This window comes from Athene noctua, chromosome 1, assembly GCF_965140245.1.
Source record: "Athene noctua chromosome 1, bAthNoc1.hap1.1, whole genome shotgun sequence".
Classification (NCBI taxonomy): Eukaryota; Metazoa; Chordata; class Aves; order Strigiformes; family Strigidae; genus Athene; species Athene noctua.
Window position 1 is genome coordinate 126,179,303 of NC_134037.1, and position 17,928 is coordinate 126,197,230.

The window sequence follows — 17,928 nt, forward strand, 5'->3', positions numbered from 1 at the left end:
GACTCGTAAATCCACATCATTCAAGATATTTGCTGACTGACAGCAGAACTTCAAGCTAAAGGGTAAAGACCGTAACACTACCAAAAAGTAGTGATCCACAATCTTAATGATTTCAACAGAAACACCACTCAGAACGTGGTCAGAGAAGATACTTATTTCAAATGTGATAAAGGTGGATTTTGCTTCAAAAACAAGCTAATCCATTGGTAATATTTTTTTTTACTGGTGAAATGTAAAGTGTTAGTAATGCAGATATGTGGAGCTGTGTTACTTCTCAATGGAAAAGCCATTGCTGAAGAAGGCAACTTGGAACTCATTCCTAATCACACTATGAACAGTAAGTGCTGCACACACCCACACTATCACAAGATATTTTATTATTCCCATTTATCTTACTATTTTTCTTTAATTTCAAATACATTAGTTACTATGGAAACCATAGAACTAGTATAAGCATTGTTGGAGGGGAATCATGGATTTAGAAATAAATGGATTTCTTGTGACTCATTTGCTCCCAGTCCAGAATCAGATGATGCACAGCATCCAGAAAGGAGCAGCTCTGGAAGTGAGAACGATTATTTGCTTTCTATCCTTGCATGTTCCCTTCTCTTCTACTTGCGTTGTAATTTTAGTGAGACTTGTAGTAGCAGTGGCCTAATCGTTTCCAGCTCTGTGTCCAGAAGTTTGTTTTTTAGACAGCTGGAATATCAAGTTTGTTTTTTTAATTTAAATACCTAATATGTTAAAAGGATTTGATATGTGCTAAAATGATTGATCCATTGCCTACAGTGTGACAAACTGTTTCCAGCTGGGGTCTTCAGACAGCCCCCAGATAAGATTTTGCCAAGCTGATTTCGTTTCACACACATCCTTTTAAAATCCTTTGTCTCACAAAACTGGCAAGAAATTATATACTCTTAATTAGTACTTGATTAGCACTTGAAAACAGCTATTCTGCCTCAATATTTTGCACTGTGGTCATAGTAAAATCTTATATTCGGGTTTTAATCTCTTTGAGACAGCAACATTCCTCTACACTGCATATCTCTAAGCATGCTATAAACACACACCAAACATTGATTTTCTTTCCAGACCTGATGTCTGGTTGCATTTTTCTTGGAACATGGCCAAACATTGCCCTTTTTGAGATGGGGAAAAAGTGAACCATTCCCTTGACAATAAAATCAGAGCTGCTGCCTAAGGAACTGTGAAATCAAGTGTTTACTTGATTTGGAGAGAAAGGAAAAGGTTGCCCTTTTAAAGGGATTGTAGTCAAAGAGGGGAGGAGATGGCTGTGTCCCAGTCCAGAACAGGATAAAATGTTAAAGCAGAGAGTCCCTTTGCCAGTTTTGCAACACAAGGCTGCATAGGTTTAGGAGTAGGATGCAAGATGTGCAAGAGAACTTAAAGCTACATCAGTATAGTTTCCTTCACTGTCTCTTGAGAGAAAAAAACCCAGATACTTCAAGTCTTTTTAACTCTCAAATCCCTGTCAGTGTGTTACCTGTCTTTGGAATGATGGTCAACTGCGTTTTGCCTGAAATTGTTTTGCCATTTTTTGCTGAGGTACTTCCATGAAGAAATGTTTTATTCGGAAGTTATTTTCACCAACACTTAAGAGTTCTAGAGTTGCAATTGATGTGATAACAGGAGTCTATCTGTTGTCTTAATTGAAATATATGTTGCCAGGGTAAGTAAGATTTTACCAGAATTAAAGTAAAATAGCTTTTGAGTGGCCTTGAGTAACTATTAATAGTGTGTAAGAGGGGGCAAGAGTGAAAACAAAGTTAATGTAACTTAGAGCAGCATTCATTTCTTCTAAACTGCGTACAGGCATAACCTGATGGAAAGTGAGTTACTTTAAGTTACTTAAATCTATTTAATTGCCTGAAAGTTAAAAGACTATTCAGGCAAGTCAGAAGTTGAGTTGACTGACAACTCTACTCCAGAAAACCTTCTGAGATAATGAGCAAACGGATTTCTTCGTCCTTGATTATCGTCCTGCATTTTGCTGAGATGACCATCAGTTGGGAATCCATCCAGTGGCTTGAATGTTTTCTAGATTAATCCTATGTATCAAAATCCTTGCTTGTTACAGTGGCTTTGAAAATCTTCTTGAGACATGGAAAACAATGATGTCGTACTGTAATGTCAGACTGGGTAATTAAAAGTCATGAGTTTGGTTTATGTATTTTTAAAAATCCTCCAAACAGGAAAGGAACAAGCTGGTTTACATGTCTGCTGTGATAAGGATAAGAAGCAGTGGATCTAAATAATGAGCAAGAGAAATTTAGATGTAAAGAATGAGTCACAAATGGGAAACTGAATACTAGAATGGGTTGTCTGGGAGTATATGGGATGTCTGTCACTGGAGGTTTTTAAAAACAAGTTAAATAAATCTGTTGAGGGGATGGGGAGACAAAATTGGTAACCTTGTAACCCTGAGGTGCATTTAATTTAATATGTAGACATCTTAGTGCATTCTGCTTTATTTTACTCTACAAGTAGTGTAATTATTAAGGTTACAGCAGGTTTACCTTCAAAAATATGCACTCAATATGATCACTATTTATTGTAAGTAAGTAAACTTGCACTTACTGTCACAGTGGTTTGTTGCAATAGTACATGGGTTCAGTGCTTCTATAGCTTATTCCATGTGCAGATGTGCACACATCTAGACTTCCCTAAAACAGCCTTTAAATGGATAGTATTATTGGAATAAAAGCTGGTGATCATTCGATCATATGTAAATCGATCATCTGATCCTTTTACACACCAAATTCCCATTTAATAGTTTTTTAAGGATTATGCTGAGAATGATAAATGCAACAAAAATGAGCATTTACTTGACCGTTAATGAGATGTCCTGAATTGCACCATATACTTTTTATGCATTCTTATTTTAACATGCAAAATTAATCTGTTGTTCTCAGGTTTAAAACCACATGTGCGGTTTCATTTGAGATGCTGAAGAATCAGAAAAGCCTTCTTTGTACTCTTTAGTTTTCTTAAGTTGGGAGTAGCTATACACACAGTAGATTGTTGTGGTGGGTTTTGGAAAACTGTTGTGGTGGGTTTTGTGAGTATGCTACTAAAAAGACTGTGCTCCCATGCTAACGGAGAAATATTGCTTATTAAAGTGGTTTTTTATAATGTAGAAACAGAAAAGCTAACTTGATTTTTCCCTGCTTATAGAATAGGGTACAGTCAAGGTCAGATTTTCATGTAAGCTGGAGTTAAAGTTGTCACAGAGAAAAAGCTGGCTTGAGTGATTTTTATTATTTTTTTTTTTTTTAAGGATCAGCAACAGGGACTGCATATTTTGTTTCTGGCTTTTCTGTAGACCAGTGGTTCTTAATCTGTGGTCCGTGGACCCCTGGGGGGCCTCCGATGTCATCACAGGGGATCCACGAAGGCTTAAAGCAGGGGTGGGGAACATCCAGCCCAGAAACACTTAGTCTGGCCTGCAGCAAGCACTGCACCTCCTTTTCCCACAGCCCACTCCCCTCAAGGCTCCTCTCCCTGCACCCACCCCACCCCACCCACCCACCTGCCCTTACAGCTAGTATATTCAGTGCTAGTATGGTTGGTGGGACAAACTTTAACTAGGCGTTTTTTCTCTTAAAGATGTTTTCTTAACCCAACGGCCTGCTTTAGGGCCACAACAGGTCTGAAGTCTGTTCATCCAAGTGGTGACCCTGGACACAATAAACAAAAAAAAATGGTGACTGAACACAGACAAACAACAGGGGAGGTGAGAAGAATTGTAAAAACTTAAAACCAAATTTTAATGTAAAAAATGGCATCAAATTTGGAATTAGCATGTTAAAATACCGTAAAATGGGCCATTTGAGCAAGAAGAGTGTTGATACTATTTTAAATTCATACGGAATCCTTACAATCAAGATATAATGAGAGTGTGTGCATTAACAGATTAACTTTTTTCCCTTTCTCTCCAAATTTGAAGACGCTTCATGAGAAAATTGAAATAAATATATGATGTGATGCAGTCTAGTGCTTTAGTGCTGTGAAGGCACATTTCCTGTTTTGCTCATATATTACACATAAATAGAATTTGTGGTAGTATTTACTGTTATTTAACATAATGTAGTAACGGTGGCACTTAAAATTTACCGCTGTACTAGATGTGCCATTCTTACTTTAACTGGAAGGCTTCATTTTGTGTATCATCCATCCTCAGATTAATTTTTCTTCTATTTTTCTCTAAAAACAACATGGTAACATTAGTAAAAAAAGTAGTTTACATGATATCCTGTGTAATGGTAGTATTTGCCTCAGAGCACAATCAAAATTAGGTGGTGAGAGCTGCCTGAAGCACAGTAAGGCCTGAAAGCACATAACATGAGACTAGTGACCCTTTGAGTCTTTCACAAAAGGATACTAAGGGAGAAGGCTATAAATAATGTCTTTTGCAAAAGGCAGATCTTGGGGTTTTTTGCCCAACACTGAAGTTGCCTGCTGCCTGTTGTGAAAACTCTGCGTTTTGATCACTTACTGTTACGTTCATGCTTTTTTGGTTTTTGTTACCTGTTTCTAATAAAGGTGACTTGGCTTGAATTTTGTGCAAGCATGGCCCTATTGTAACTGTCAGTGCAACCTTTCTAGTGTCAGAATAGTTCCCTTTTTCAACCAGATGGTTAGCATAGGGTACTATAGTTTTTAAACAAAAACCCCTGCTGATTTCTGCTTGAGTATTAAATTAAAAAAAGGTATAGACTTGCTAAAGAAGTTCTGGTCAGGCAATGCACTCAATTTGTACAATGAAAATGGTGCAGAAGGCAGCAGCATGAAGACACTGATGCTGTTCTTAAAGCAAAAGCTGCTTTCTGCAGATGTAAGTACACTGGTGCTTTGGTTTATATACAGAGCTTCATATGTCATGGGCTGGGTACTGGGATGTTGATATTGCCTTTTCTGGTCCTTAAAATACAAAATCATTTTATGTTGCTATTTTAGTCCAGGGTTATCTCTCATTCTTTCTTATGCTGTGTGTAAAACTGTATGTGGACCTTTTTCTTTTGGGTCTTTGTGTGGTTTTTGTTTGTCTGGTTTTACTTTCGAACACTTTCATAGTTAAAATAACTAACTGGTTCTTCCATAGAATCAAAGTAAATTGCGTTGAGTGGATAATTGTGTGGATATTCTGAAAAGCACACGGATTGTATTTCCCAGGAATCGAGTTAGTGGTGAACTCTACAGAAAGCCTTTGAGAAGCAATACTTTTTGTCTTGTAATCAAAATAGTATGTGGTATATGAAGCTAGATTCTAGGCTGTCACCTAAGTCTCTTTTTTTTGCATGTTACCTCCAGTGGTATTCTTTGCAGACTTTTTTCTGAGTTGAACTGACTTGAGATTGGGTATGCCTCAAAGTTGTGTCATAGTATTGGCAGCTCATATACGAGTCCTGATGTGCAAGACTTCATGCAGAACCTCTAATTTCTTAAAGCTGGCTTTTTCTGTCAAGTGGAGTTTGCTTGTTCTTCACCTGTTTTCTGCAGACATTTAGCTGGATTCAAGCATGCTTCTTTTTTGATTGTCTGAGACCTGTTTGAATGCAGCATTTACTTCCAACTGTCATATGGCATTTTGGAGAAGCAAGACTGAAGAGAACAACTGGAAAAAAAGCAGTTTTCTGATCAGAGTCTGCACAACTTGTATCTGATGTTGTGCAGGTTGTGTTAGGTGTGCTTGTCACGGTCTGTTTGGATCACTCAAATTTGCTTACTAGGAAGGAAAACACACCCATCAAACAAGCACTCAGTCCCCTTTGTACTGACTAGTCTAAAATGTGAATTCACTAGCTCATCACTTAATTTATGAGGCTTCTAACTCAAAAGTTCTCAAATCATAACTCATTACTTGCAACTTGTAATTCGCACATCTGTGAGCAAAACAGTTGCCAAACCAACAGTAAGAGTGCTCATTCTTGCTCCTCTTGTCATGGTGTGGGCACCCCCTGTATCACACTGGGAAGCACAAAAGTCTCAGCAGTCCCGCTGCTGTTGGATCCACTTCAAAATCGTTTGGGGTAAGCTGGCATTTATACCGTCCAGCTTGGAAGTTTGGTCTGTACCGTTGCCAGGAGTTAGGGGGTTCTGTAGAAACTGCCAGACAATCAGTACTCAAGGAGGATGGCTGCAGGGGACAGTAAGCTGTAGGTGGCAGTGACTGCATAAGGACCTTTAGCCCTTCCTGGCCTTGTGTTTGCCTCTGTGTTGCTCTCACCTAATGGAGCTGCTCCCAGCTTACATCAGGCCTTAACATGAGCTGTGGTTAGCCAAAATCTGAGCAGGAGTAGAGTGAACAGTCACTATTCATACCTGGAAAAGATTAGCAGAAGTTTCTATTTTCTTGCAGTTGAATGTCACCTGTACTTATTTAATCATCTGAATTCAGCCCGCAACAAATATCAGTGGGGCAGTAGAGAAGACTGGTTGTATGGGGACTCTCATTCTTTTCTGGGACTATTTAGGGATAGTGACAGTAGGAACCACTAGGCTTTCTTTACTAAGCCATCAAGAATCGACTTGCCTTAGGAACAGTAGCTTTATGTTGGCATGTGGAAGGCAGGGGTTAAGTCAGAAAAACAGAGGTTTGTTGGGTCAGAATAATACAAAGGACCTTGTCTTAAGTATTTCTAAATGTATTGTCACAAAGTGCATGTTACTGGAAGGAATATGAACACAGAAAAACGTTTTAACTGTATCACTCTATAGTCATTTGTTCTGCATCCACTGAACAAATTGTCTAGGCACAGCAGGGGATTGTTAATAGAATATAAGGCCATAGTTTCATCTTTCCACAAAGTAGCAAAAACCCCACCAGTACATGTTTGTTTTAAGACCACAGAGTTAATCTTTGTAGACCTGCTACTGTGACAAAAAAAATATTCCTTGATACTCGATCTAAAACTTGTTTCTTGTTGGAAGTTATTGGTTTTGCAAAGGATGTAACAAAAAAGGTTTGTGAAAAGAAAATGCTGCATGAAATTACAGTATCTGAGATCCATTGTTTGACATCCTTGACTGAAAAATTATATGGTATACAGAATATTCTCTGAGTAATAATCTACATCAAATGAGATGTTGGCTCCAGGTACTTTTGGGGTATTGGAGGTCTAGATTTTGCTTTTAGAACTACAGGGAAGTTTTTTGTTCCCTGGATGATACTGACAGTGTCTTTAGACTGACAGTGAAAATTTCAGTCAGTTTTTAAGGTAGCACCTGTAGCTATTTGTCACAGAAAAGAATGAGAGGTCAGAGCTGTGCACTAGAATTTATTTCTGATATTCTTGGAGTTCTCAAGAGTTTTGGCCTGCCTTTAAAGTAGAGTTTAGGAATGCTAAACCCCAACCGATTCAACTGATTCTGTTGATTAACTTATTAAATCTTGTTATCTCTTTTACCTGTCAGCCTGTATGAATGAAATAATCAGCATTTGGAACATTCATGAGCTTTTAAATGAATTATAATTCAGCATGATTATGGATCATCTTTTGAAAAAGAAACAAAGCCATTTCAGATGTAGTGTGGCTTTGAACATGCATTATGTGGGATTAATCCAAAGGATATATACTCAGATATGAGCTCTAGTATGAAGGCACATTTAGACACATACTATGTTGGTAGGGCACTTGAGCTATGTTGGTTTTTTTTTTTTTTCCTAGTGAGTTATAAAAGTGAGAATTTCACACATGGACAGGGCAAAACTATCAGCACTAAACATGGTTTAGTCAATAGTTCTCTGCGGATAGGGCTCATTACTAACTTGGATGAGAACTGCACTTGGGGTTTATTCCAGAGCTGTTATGAGTCAGCCCATATGAAAAATGCTTCAAGTATCTGGTCACAAAGTTTCAGCTTTTTTTATGAGTGAGGGGTAGAGGAGTACAAATTATTATTTTCTGTATTGCAGTTACAAAGACTCCACTTAACTGTGCCCTTAGGGGATGGATGCACAGTGAACAGGATGGTTGGTTATAATCTTCCTGCTTCTCAGAGGTTGTAGCTACTGAATCAAATTCTTCTTCAAGAGAAGTACTTTATTTATTCTACTGATGACCAAGATGGAGAGAGTACTGACTGTTGGGTTATGTGATAAAAGGCCTGTCTACACACACAGGAAGGAGCGCAGAAGTAGAGGAACCCAAGTAACACCCTGCCAGCACTCCTCCCGGGACCATCACAGGAGAGCCATAACCACAGACCAGAGGAGCACAAAGGCAGGCAGGGGCACCAAAATTACAGACTGAAGGAAAGAGATGCCTGGTTTGGCTCCTCACAGGGCTGTGCTGGAGTAGCTTCAATCCATCAGCATGGACTGATAAATTCATTAGCTAGCTCTTCCTTGAGAAGGCCACATCTTCGTAATCAGAGCTGAAAACAGGCTAATTTGCCACCTTCTGAAGCACTACCCTCGCTACTGCCCACCACTTGCATGCTTTCAGGGGAACCATGTGACACCCTTGTCATTTGTCAGCAGTACTAGTTCTGCCCTCCAGCTAGCTTGTGCAATTTCTGATTTTTAGGTACGGTAGGTTTAACTTACAACTGGGAGATGTTCTGTCACTGTGGTGCACATCTGCTTTGCCTTTGATGCTTTTCACAAAGAAGGCTGATATGGACATGATCTAGCTAACATGGGCTTGATTTTTGTTCACAAGTTTATTACTCAATTCTTTTGGGTAACTGGCTTCCCAAGCCTTCTAGCTATGTCTCCGAGCCTCTCTAGGCTCATTTCCATGGAAGTGCTTTTCTTTCAGCACTGTATCCTGCTCTCATTTTATCTCATCTCACCTTGTACCTTAGAGGAGTACTGGGACCAGAGGCTCTTTTGCCATGAGGGGAGCAGCCTGTGCAGACACTCTCTTCCGCATAACAGCAGCAAAAGAATAGCAGTGTCAAGAGTGTGGCCTAGAAGCACCAGGTTCCTCAAAATCATGACTAGAATATCATTCTTGGAATGAGGACTATCCAGGTGCAGTCAGTTTGGCCTGTCATTCATTCCGTTTTTGCAAGAACAAAGGGAAGTGTTGGGCTTTTACCTTTTTCTAATGAGTGCAATAACTGCTGAGTACTTGAAATCATAATAACCTTTAGCAGCCTGTCTCTGACTGTAGCCAGTTTCCGCACTTTCAGTTCTGCCTTTGAAACGGTGGTTTCATTTTGTTTTTGAGAGATGCTGGTCTTCCCTCAGGTCTCAAAAGAAAGCTGAATTTGCATTATTACCACTGGATAATGGATACAGAGAGACAGTCGATTTGAGGTACACTGTGATTAAGGTTGAGCATGCATCTGTTTTGAAATTTTTAAAATTTGTTTTAAATCTAGCTTGAGTGGCAATTTAGTAAATAGGGGTACTTGTCTTAGCTTCTGTCACTTTTCAGAGGTCATGCTGTTTTAAAAGTGGCACGTTGTTCATTGTGTATTGATTAATTCCAGTGCAGTTTAATGATAGGCTTTCTAAGCATCGCTGAGCATGCTCTAGAAGAGCACTGCTTTCTTTGATGTGAGGAGGCATGGGGCTGTGGTGGGGAGAATTTAAGGACACTGTTTTCTAGCAGTCATGGCTGCCTGTGTACATTATCAAGCTTGAAAGGCCTTCACAGCATTTCAGGGGAGATGAAATAGTGCTGATTGTGGTGGGTGACCGAACACATTTTCCTTCAGAGCTGCTCAGTAACAGCTGACAAGAACAGTTTTAGGAAGGCTTCTAGGAAGGCTTCTGGTGAAGCTCATTGTATGTGTCTTTATTGCCACCTTCTGGGAAGGGAGAAAAATAATTCTTGAGTAGACTTCTACAAACATCATGTCCTTTATTTTTGACAATACGCATGCTAACTTTTTTCTTGTACAAGTACATTCATATTGGTAACAGAAGATAAAAGTATGTGCAAAGCAAAAATATTATGCTCTTGATGCTCCCAGGGAGATCACTCTACTTCACTCTTTTCTTTCATCATTATTTTGCATTTTCTGTAAATAGCCTATTTCAACAAGCACTTCTGTCTTAGGGGGCTTGTTTTTTTAGCTTGTTCTTGTAAGCAATAAGATTGCAAAAATAAAAATATCTTCAAATAAGCAATTAGTAAAGCTGATATTTCTTCAAAGTGCTCTCTAGAATATATATGCACCTTGAATTTAACAGCATCTTTATTTTAATGGAAAGCAAGGTGGAATTTTTCAGAAGCATTCATTCCTGATCTGTACCTAGTGATGTAAGTGGAATTTTTGGGGGTTGTTTTGGTTGTGAGTTTTGTCTTTAATTACTGTAAGAATGTTTAAACCATGACCAAATATTTTATAATAATCTACTTCCAGATGTATACTACAGCCAGACTAGATTACTGAAGAATTACATATATGGAAAAGAGGGGAGCGCTGCCTAATTCATGTATTAACAATGCATGCTTAATTTAACTATTACTGTAATTTATGGAAAACATGTAGAGGCTTCAAGGAATTAGATCCTGTTGCATTTGAGAGGAAGGGCAGAAATGAGCCATGAAGTAAATTGTATCTTTTGACTGGTAATTCTGAGAGACAGATATTGGCACAGTCAAACAATATCTAGTATGGTATTTTATATGTATATATATATTTTTCTATGCTGTATGTTATATTTTTGTATCGTTTCTATGTTATATACAGTATATAAACTATATATGTCTATATTTAAATAAACATTTTAATATATAAACAAAACTAAGGAAAATAGAACAGGAGCTAAATGGATAAAGCATCTCAGATTACATATTAAACGATTTAAGGTGGGAGACTATAAATCAGTGATTTGCCTACAGTCAAGTAGGGGAGTATGTCACAGAGGTGGAAGCAAATTTCGATTTCCAGAATGCTAACCATAAGGCTGCCAGTCTCCCCAGTTGTTATATCCCCCTCTACTCCAAATTAAATAGCATTCTTGCATCTCTGCTTGGATTTCTTGCAGTTTCTGTAAACCTTTCTAGTTTGAGGAATGAAATAGCATTTTCTTCTTCCCCTCTCTTAAATGAAGTTTTCTTTTTAGCTGCTGTCATCTCAATAACGAGACTACCTTCTGCAGTCTGCAGGTAGATTTCAATTGTAAATTTTAACCCATGTAAAGCCAAAACATGCCTTGAGCAATTCCTGAGAGTGCTTCTAAAATGAGTTAAAATGTGAGGGCGCAGTGCGATAGTAATGTCCCTTACAATTTTTTCCCATGTTTTTTCATCACGATTGAAGTCACACATGAAGCTAGCGGCATTAGAGCATTAGCTGTTGTGCAGGTAAACAGTTTTAATGAAACTGTACTGAAGTAAATTCTGTGTCTGAGTATAGATTTTTTTGCAGCCTTTACGTATTTGATGGCTTGAAACCAGTGTCCCACTGTAGATGATGCCCACTGACAAAGACAGTATATATTGTAAAGTTTCATCAGACCTCTAATTCCTTTTTTGCTAAACTGGCTCTCTTTAAAAAAACAAAACAATTGGACTGTGCCGTAACAATATCCTTTGTGGTTTTTTTCTTCAGGTGAAAAATGTGTTTTGTATGAAGGCAAAGGAAGGCAGAAAAAGATCAATACGTGCCTTAGTGGCTATTGGAAATGGTAAAGGGGCTGCAGGTATGTGTGTTTTTTGATTGTAAAAGATGCCAAAGTAATCATTGTTTGTAATAGGACTTCAAGGAGACGTGATGACTTGAAGAAAATTTACCCTTTTTCCCACTGGCCAATATTGAAATACCTGTAAGAATTTTGAATTTCATTTATAAAAGTAAGCTTTATAATCAAATTATGTATGTATTCCTTTGGACACTTTGTTTTATATAAAAAAAGAAGTTGGAAAAAGTAGTAACATGTGATTAGTTTTGGAGCATATATTATCCAGTGGGAAAAAATGTTTTGTTTAACTCTAGAGTGATAGAACTAACCACAGGTTGAACCTACCAGAGGGATCATGTGTGCTTTCCTGTGCACTGTTCATTTTACTGTTGATACTGTTTATGTTTAAAAAAAATCAAAGCCTGAAAGTATTCAGTCACACATATCTGCATTTGTTTCACCTAGCCGCAGAGTATAGTTGTTTACTTTCAAGAGTAAACAACTACAAAACAAAAGAACCAGGCACCTGCAAATTCCAGGGGCCCTGGAAACTCGAGCCCTTTGAGTCTGGTCTCATAGTGACCTCAGTGATCTGTGGCTTGACCCATTTGTAGGCTTTTTTCATTATGACTCTTTATAACAGTCTCTTCAGCAAGCAGTTTGAAGTCGAACCATGGAAATGCTGTCTACAGCATAAAATAAATAGGATGTGTGGTGGGGTTTTGGTAGCAGGGTCGGGGGCTACAGAGGTGGCCTCTTGAAGCTCCCCCAGCTCCAAGTCTGACCCACCTCTGGCCAGGGCTGGGCCAGTTAGCGACGGTGGCTGTGCCTCTGAGATAACGTATTTAAGAACAGGAACCTGGGAGGAGGAGTTGGAGTTTTGAGGAGGAGTTGTAAAGGAGACACCTCTGCAAACACTGAGGTCAGTGGAAGAAAGAAGGAAGAGAGGGAGGTGTGCCAGAGCAGCGACTACCCTATAGCCCATCGTGTGAGGGCAGGCTGTGCCCCTGCACCCATGGAGGTCACTGGTGGAGCAGATGCCCTCCTGCAGCCCATCAAGGACCCCGCACCAGAGGAGGTGGCTGTACCCAAAGGCCGGGATTCTGAGGGAAGTCCACACTGGAGCAATCTGTTCCTGAAGGACTGCAGCCTGTGGGAAGGACCCGTGCTGGAGCAGGGGAAGAGTGTGAGGAGTCCTCCCCTTGAGGAGGGAAGCAGTAGAGACAACAGGTGATGGACTGACTGCAATCTCCATCCCCTGCCCCCCTGTGCTGCTGGCAGGGAGGAGGTAGAGAAATCAGGAACAAAGCTGAGCCCGGGAAGAAGGGAGAGGTGGGGGAAGGTGCTTTTAAGACGTGGTTGTATTTCTCACTGTCCTGCTCTGATTGTTTTAGTGCTGGTGATGCTGGTGTTCAAATTAAATTGATGTTTGTTTCTTCCCCAATGGAATCTTGCCCATGACCATAATGGGTGACTCATCCCTCCCTGCCCTTGTCTCGATACCCAAGCCTTTTGTTTTATTTTTTCCTCCCCATCCCTGAGGGGGAGGGAGTGAACTGTGTGGTGCTTAGTTGACCTCTGGGCTTAAAGCACGACAGACAAATCAAAGGAAATGCAAAATTACGAGGGATCGTATAATACAAGCTGTGAAAAGAGACCTTTTTCGTTTTCTTCTCCAGCAGGAGAAAGAATACTGGTTAGAGGCATTCCGTTTAGTTGTGATTTCCTTGTAACAGAGCTATAAGCATGGTTATGTGTGCAGGGTAGTGATGACCAAGCTATGTCTAGAAGCAATCAAACCATCTCAGTGCAGCATCTAACTTGGATTAAATAACCCTATATCCCAGCATAAAGGCACTATGCAGCTACCCTGTACACCAGTGAGTTTCTTGCTTGTTTCCAGTTCTGTTGAGGAGATAGTGTTTATCTTTCGCTCAGTTCTCAGATACCAGGAGTTAAAGACCTTTTTTTGTTGCAGGATTAAGTTTTATTTAAGAAGCACTCTTGAGTGTGCTAAGTTTTTCTCCATAAGGAGATAGTTTCCATGCATTCTCTGGTGGATACAAACCGATGTATATTAAAATTCGGTTAGGCCCCAAACAGACTTAGAGATAAGACAGCTGTAAATGATTAAAAGAAGAATCAGCTAAAAAACCAGAAAATTAATAGCTGTGAAGTAAATAATCCAAATAATATAATCTAAATAATAGAGAATTCCTACCTGTATCGGGAGGCAAGAATATGACATATATTGTGTATATAGTGTACAGGAAATTGCATTTGCATTGCTATATGACTCTAGTAAAGAAAATCCTGCTTTCAGTATATATGCAGAGCATCTACCTTTTGGCTGTAAATAATCTTTTATTATGAGCTGAATAGATATCTCTGATGATGGGCTGTATGTGGGAGCTTTGATAAGACAACTCTATTTCTGTAGTTTTGCAGAACTTCATTTATGTGAAAGATTCAAGTCCAAAGCTGTTCCTCAATTTTAATTGCAGTTTGGAGGGGAGGAAAATTTATATAGAGAGGAAGGTGTGGTTCTCCAACAGAATCATATGTTACTCTGAAAAATTCTTTGTACCTCCTCCCTGAAAAGCTTTTTCATGAAATACGTTATCACTTTAATCCGTATGTACTGAATGATTGAATTGAGGTTGCCCAGGTGACCTCATTTGTGGCATTTTGTAACCTATTGTGTCACTTCACACTATTAATGCACTGCTATTGTGCTCTGTGCATGTGTTTAAAAGAATACTACAGTTTCCTTGCATTTTCTTGTGCAGGAGTTGGAAAGTGACAGAGACTTCTGGGTGTAGCTGACAGCAGACACACTACCCTCTCTGTCTGCTTCTTTCACAGCACCACAATAGTTGGGATGGTATTTCTTTCCTAGATCTTTTCCAGCCCATTTCTCCTGTAATGTCTGCCTGAAATTAGTGAGTTGGTGTTGGCCAGTGGTTCCAATCCCATTATTTTTTGAATTAGGCTTTTAGATGCAGGTAACCTACAGCCCCAGCTGACACAACAGAAAAATCAAAGGACCAAACAAGCTAGATCTCCTGATTTGAAGTTAAATAATTGTAACTCAGTCTACCTTGACATTGTTGGACTACAGTTTGTAAAAATGGTTGTCACGTCCTCTTATTCATTCCATACAGTCAGCTGCTGCCCTGCTCTGAGCTGACTGCAAATACTCCAGGACTGCTGTGAAATCTTTTCATTGCTACCACAGTTGACCTGGTAAATAGGAGTAGGTCTGAGGGTTCAGAGAGAATTAGGTAACAGTTTGTAAACCGGCAGTCTGTTTTTCCTCTGTTCTACAGGCATACATTTATTGCAAATGCACTATTCTGCTAAACCTGGTTTTCATATTCTCTATTTCATTAATAGAAACCCGGTCTCCTCCTTTGCTTCTAGAGTCTTGGAGCTACTCTTTGTACAGACGTAATTGATATATCTGCATCAGCTTCCTTTTTTTCCTTTGTTCCCTTCTTTTAAGCAGAAGACTGGGCTCTTTTTTTGCCTGAAGCCACCACCACTATTCATTTGTTTGGAACAAGTCTGGACAAATACACAAAAGAAATAACTTAAGCCTTATTTGTTTTCATTTGACAACAGGCAATTGGCATCCAGTTGTTAGGTATTCATAACTCCTAAACTGTTTACTTTCTGTGGTTTCTGTGGTTTTTTCTGGACCATTTTCTGAGTATGATCTGTGCAATGGAATGGAAATAACAGATACTAGAAGTGTTTGTGAAGTTCTCCATTTTTTTTTTTTCCTTTGCTTCTTGAAGGTCCTGCCTCATCTGTTTCCCAGTAATAAAATTACTCTCTTCTGTCTTGCAGGTTTTGCGATGGGGAAAGCAGGTGACAGGATGAATGCTTTACGAAAAGTATGTTGACTGAATTGTTGCTTGATGACAAGCACAAATAATTTGTACCTACACTTTTTTTTTTTAGTAATCTATATATTGTAGTCTATTCAAAGAAGTAAGTCCATGTACATGTTTTGCCCACCTTGATACAAATAATCATAGACTCATTTAGGTTGGAAAAGACCCTTAAGATCGAGTCCAGCCACTAACCTAACACTGCCAAGTCCATCACTAAACCATGTCCCTAAGTGCCACATCTACACATCTTTTAAGTACCTCCAGGCATGGTGACTCAACCACTTCCCTGGGCAGCCTGTTCCAATGCTTGAGATCCCTCTGAGAGAAGAAATTTTTCCTAATGTCCAATCTAAACCTCCCCTGGTGCAACTTGAGGCTGTTTCCTCTCATTCTACTGCTTGTTACTTGGGAGGAGGGACCTACACCCACCTCACTCCATCCTCCTTTCAGGCAGTTGTAGAGAGCGATGAGCTCTCCTCTCAGCCTTGTCTTCTCCAGGCTAAACAACCCCAGTTGCCTCCTAGCCGCTCTAGACCCCTTACCAGCACCGTTGCTCTTTGGACACACATAATGAGGTTGCCCTGCAATGAGATTCCATTAATGCACTCTTTATTTTCTTTCTACTCCCTTTTCTATGGTATATACCTATCCCGCCTTGGTCACCTGTTCCAATATCTATATAGCATACAATCTGCTTGTACAGTTAGCGTGTACGAATCTTTCTCTTACACATGCATAATGACCTTATTAAGACTCCTCTAGACTTCAAAATGTTACTTATCTATCTGCATCGATCTAGTTTGTGTTGTAATGCTCAACTAAGCTATCAAAGTAGCAATTCTAAAACACACAAAGTTTGATAAAGGTGTTACCATATTGAGAAATCTTTTAAATATTAAATCTGTCAGGAGAAATTAGTTCTTTAAAGAGGACGTTTTCATTTCCATAAAATAAATGGTTTAGATGTGGCAAACCTAAACCTTCTGAAGTCTTCTGTGTTGATTTTTTTTTTCTGTCTAGTTAACTGAACAATGGTAAATTTCAAATACTTCTCAGAAAAATTCAAGAAAAAATGTTTTCTTCTTTTATTTCCTAGGCAAAGAATAAAGCAATACGCTGCTTACATTTTATAGAGCTGTATCAGAACCACACAAGTAAGTATTACGATATTTTTTTTTAGACTCATTCTTTAACTTTCAGTAAGCATTGAATGTACCAAGGGGAACTGATTGAAACTAGCTACAAAGTGTAAAAAGATGTTAACAAACCTTTCAGATCTGATACATTGTGTCATTCTTCGTGCCTGATTTTGATTCTTCAGCGTGCTGCATGTAATATTAGCCCCAGACTGTTTTAGCTAGACAGTGGTAATGTCAGAGTAGGTAATCTGTCAGTCCCTGTGCAAAATGATTTACCATTACCTGGAATGAATATGTGGTTTACTCTTTACTGTCACTCAGGTTTGCATCAACAGTTGTAGGAAAGTCCATGAAGAAAAGTTGAAATTACATAATACAAGATGTTGTTAAAATACTGAGATAGTGATCTCCTTTCTAGTCTCCTGCCTTTGCTGTGAAAGATGGGGACAGACTTTTTAGTAGGGCCTGTTGCAGTAAGACAAGGGGTGATGGTTTTAAACTAAAAGAGGGTATATTTAGACTAGATGCAAGGAAGATATTTTTTACAATGAGGTGGTTAAACACTGGATCAGGTTGCCCAGAGAGGTGGTAAGTGCCCCATCCCTGGAGACATTCAAGGTCAGGCTGGATGGGGCTCTCAGCTACCAGATCCAGTTGAAGATGCCCCTGCTTATTGCAGGGGGGTTGGACTAGATAACCTACAAAGGTCCCTTCTGACCCAAACTATTTGATTCTATGATTCTGTGTTTAAAATCTAGATGCTTAATGCATAATATTTCAGGCTCTTAAAAACTGGGGGCAGGGGAAGGGGGTAGTAGCAAGATGAAATATCTGCTGGCACAGTTTGAGTTCAGGAAGTAGGATAACGTCTGAGCATCTCTTCTCTACAGTGAACTCCTCTGTGCTTTTCCCCTTTGTTTGTGAGAGATGATTCCCTGTTGACTCAATCCATGTATGCTGACAAAGCCCAGCAGCTGGGGAGAATGTGGGCAGGAGGAGTCAGCCTGATGTTTCATGGTAGCGTTTTCTTAATTCAATTTAATACCATGCAAGTCCTCTCTGATGTCAGACATGGTACCAGTATACCAAAGATTCAGTTATCTTCCCGAAAAATTTTGAAAGATAGTACTTTATATGAATATTTAACCAAGTCTTTGTGTAGATATTCAGTATAATAAAACTTCAGCTTACAAATACAAAACTGCAGTTATCGTCATGAGTCTATTTCTTGAACGTTATTATTTCACACACAGATTGGGGATTTAAATAAAAACCGGTGGTGTTT

At 39.2% G+C, this 17,928-nt stretch overlaps 1 protein-coding gene across 1 annotated transcript in view; it reads left to right on the top strand.

Annotated features, from left to right (window-relative positions):
* Positions 1-17,928, top strand: part of LOC141970495 (small ribosomal subunit protein uS5m-like) — a 64,251-nt gene that overhangs the window by 31,128 nt on the left and 15,195 nt on the right. Inside the window, exons 6-8 of the mRNA XM_074927152.1 lie at positions 11,536-11,626; positions 15,458-15,504; positions 16,601-16,658. Of these exons, the coding sequence (XP_074783253.1) occupies positions 11,536-11,626; positions 15,458-15,504; positions 16,601-16,658 (196 nt within the window). The remainder of the gene's footprint in view (positions 1-11,535; positions 11,627-15,457; positions 15,505-16,600; positions 16,659-17,928) is intronic.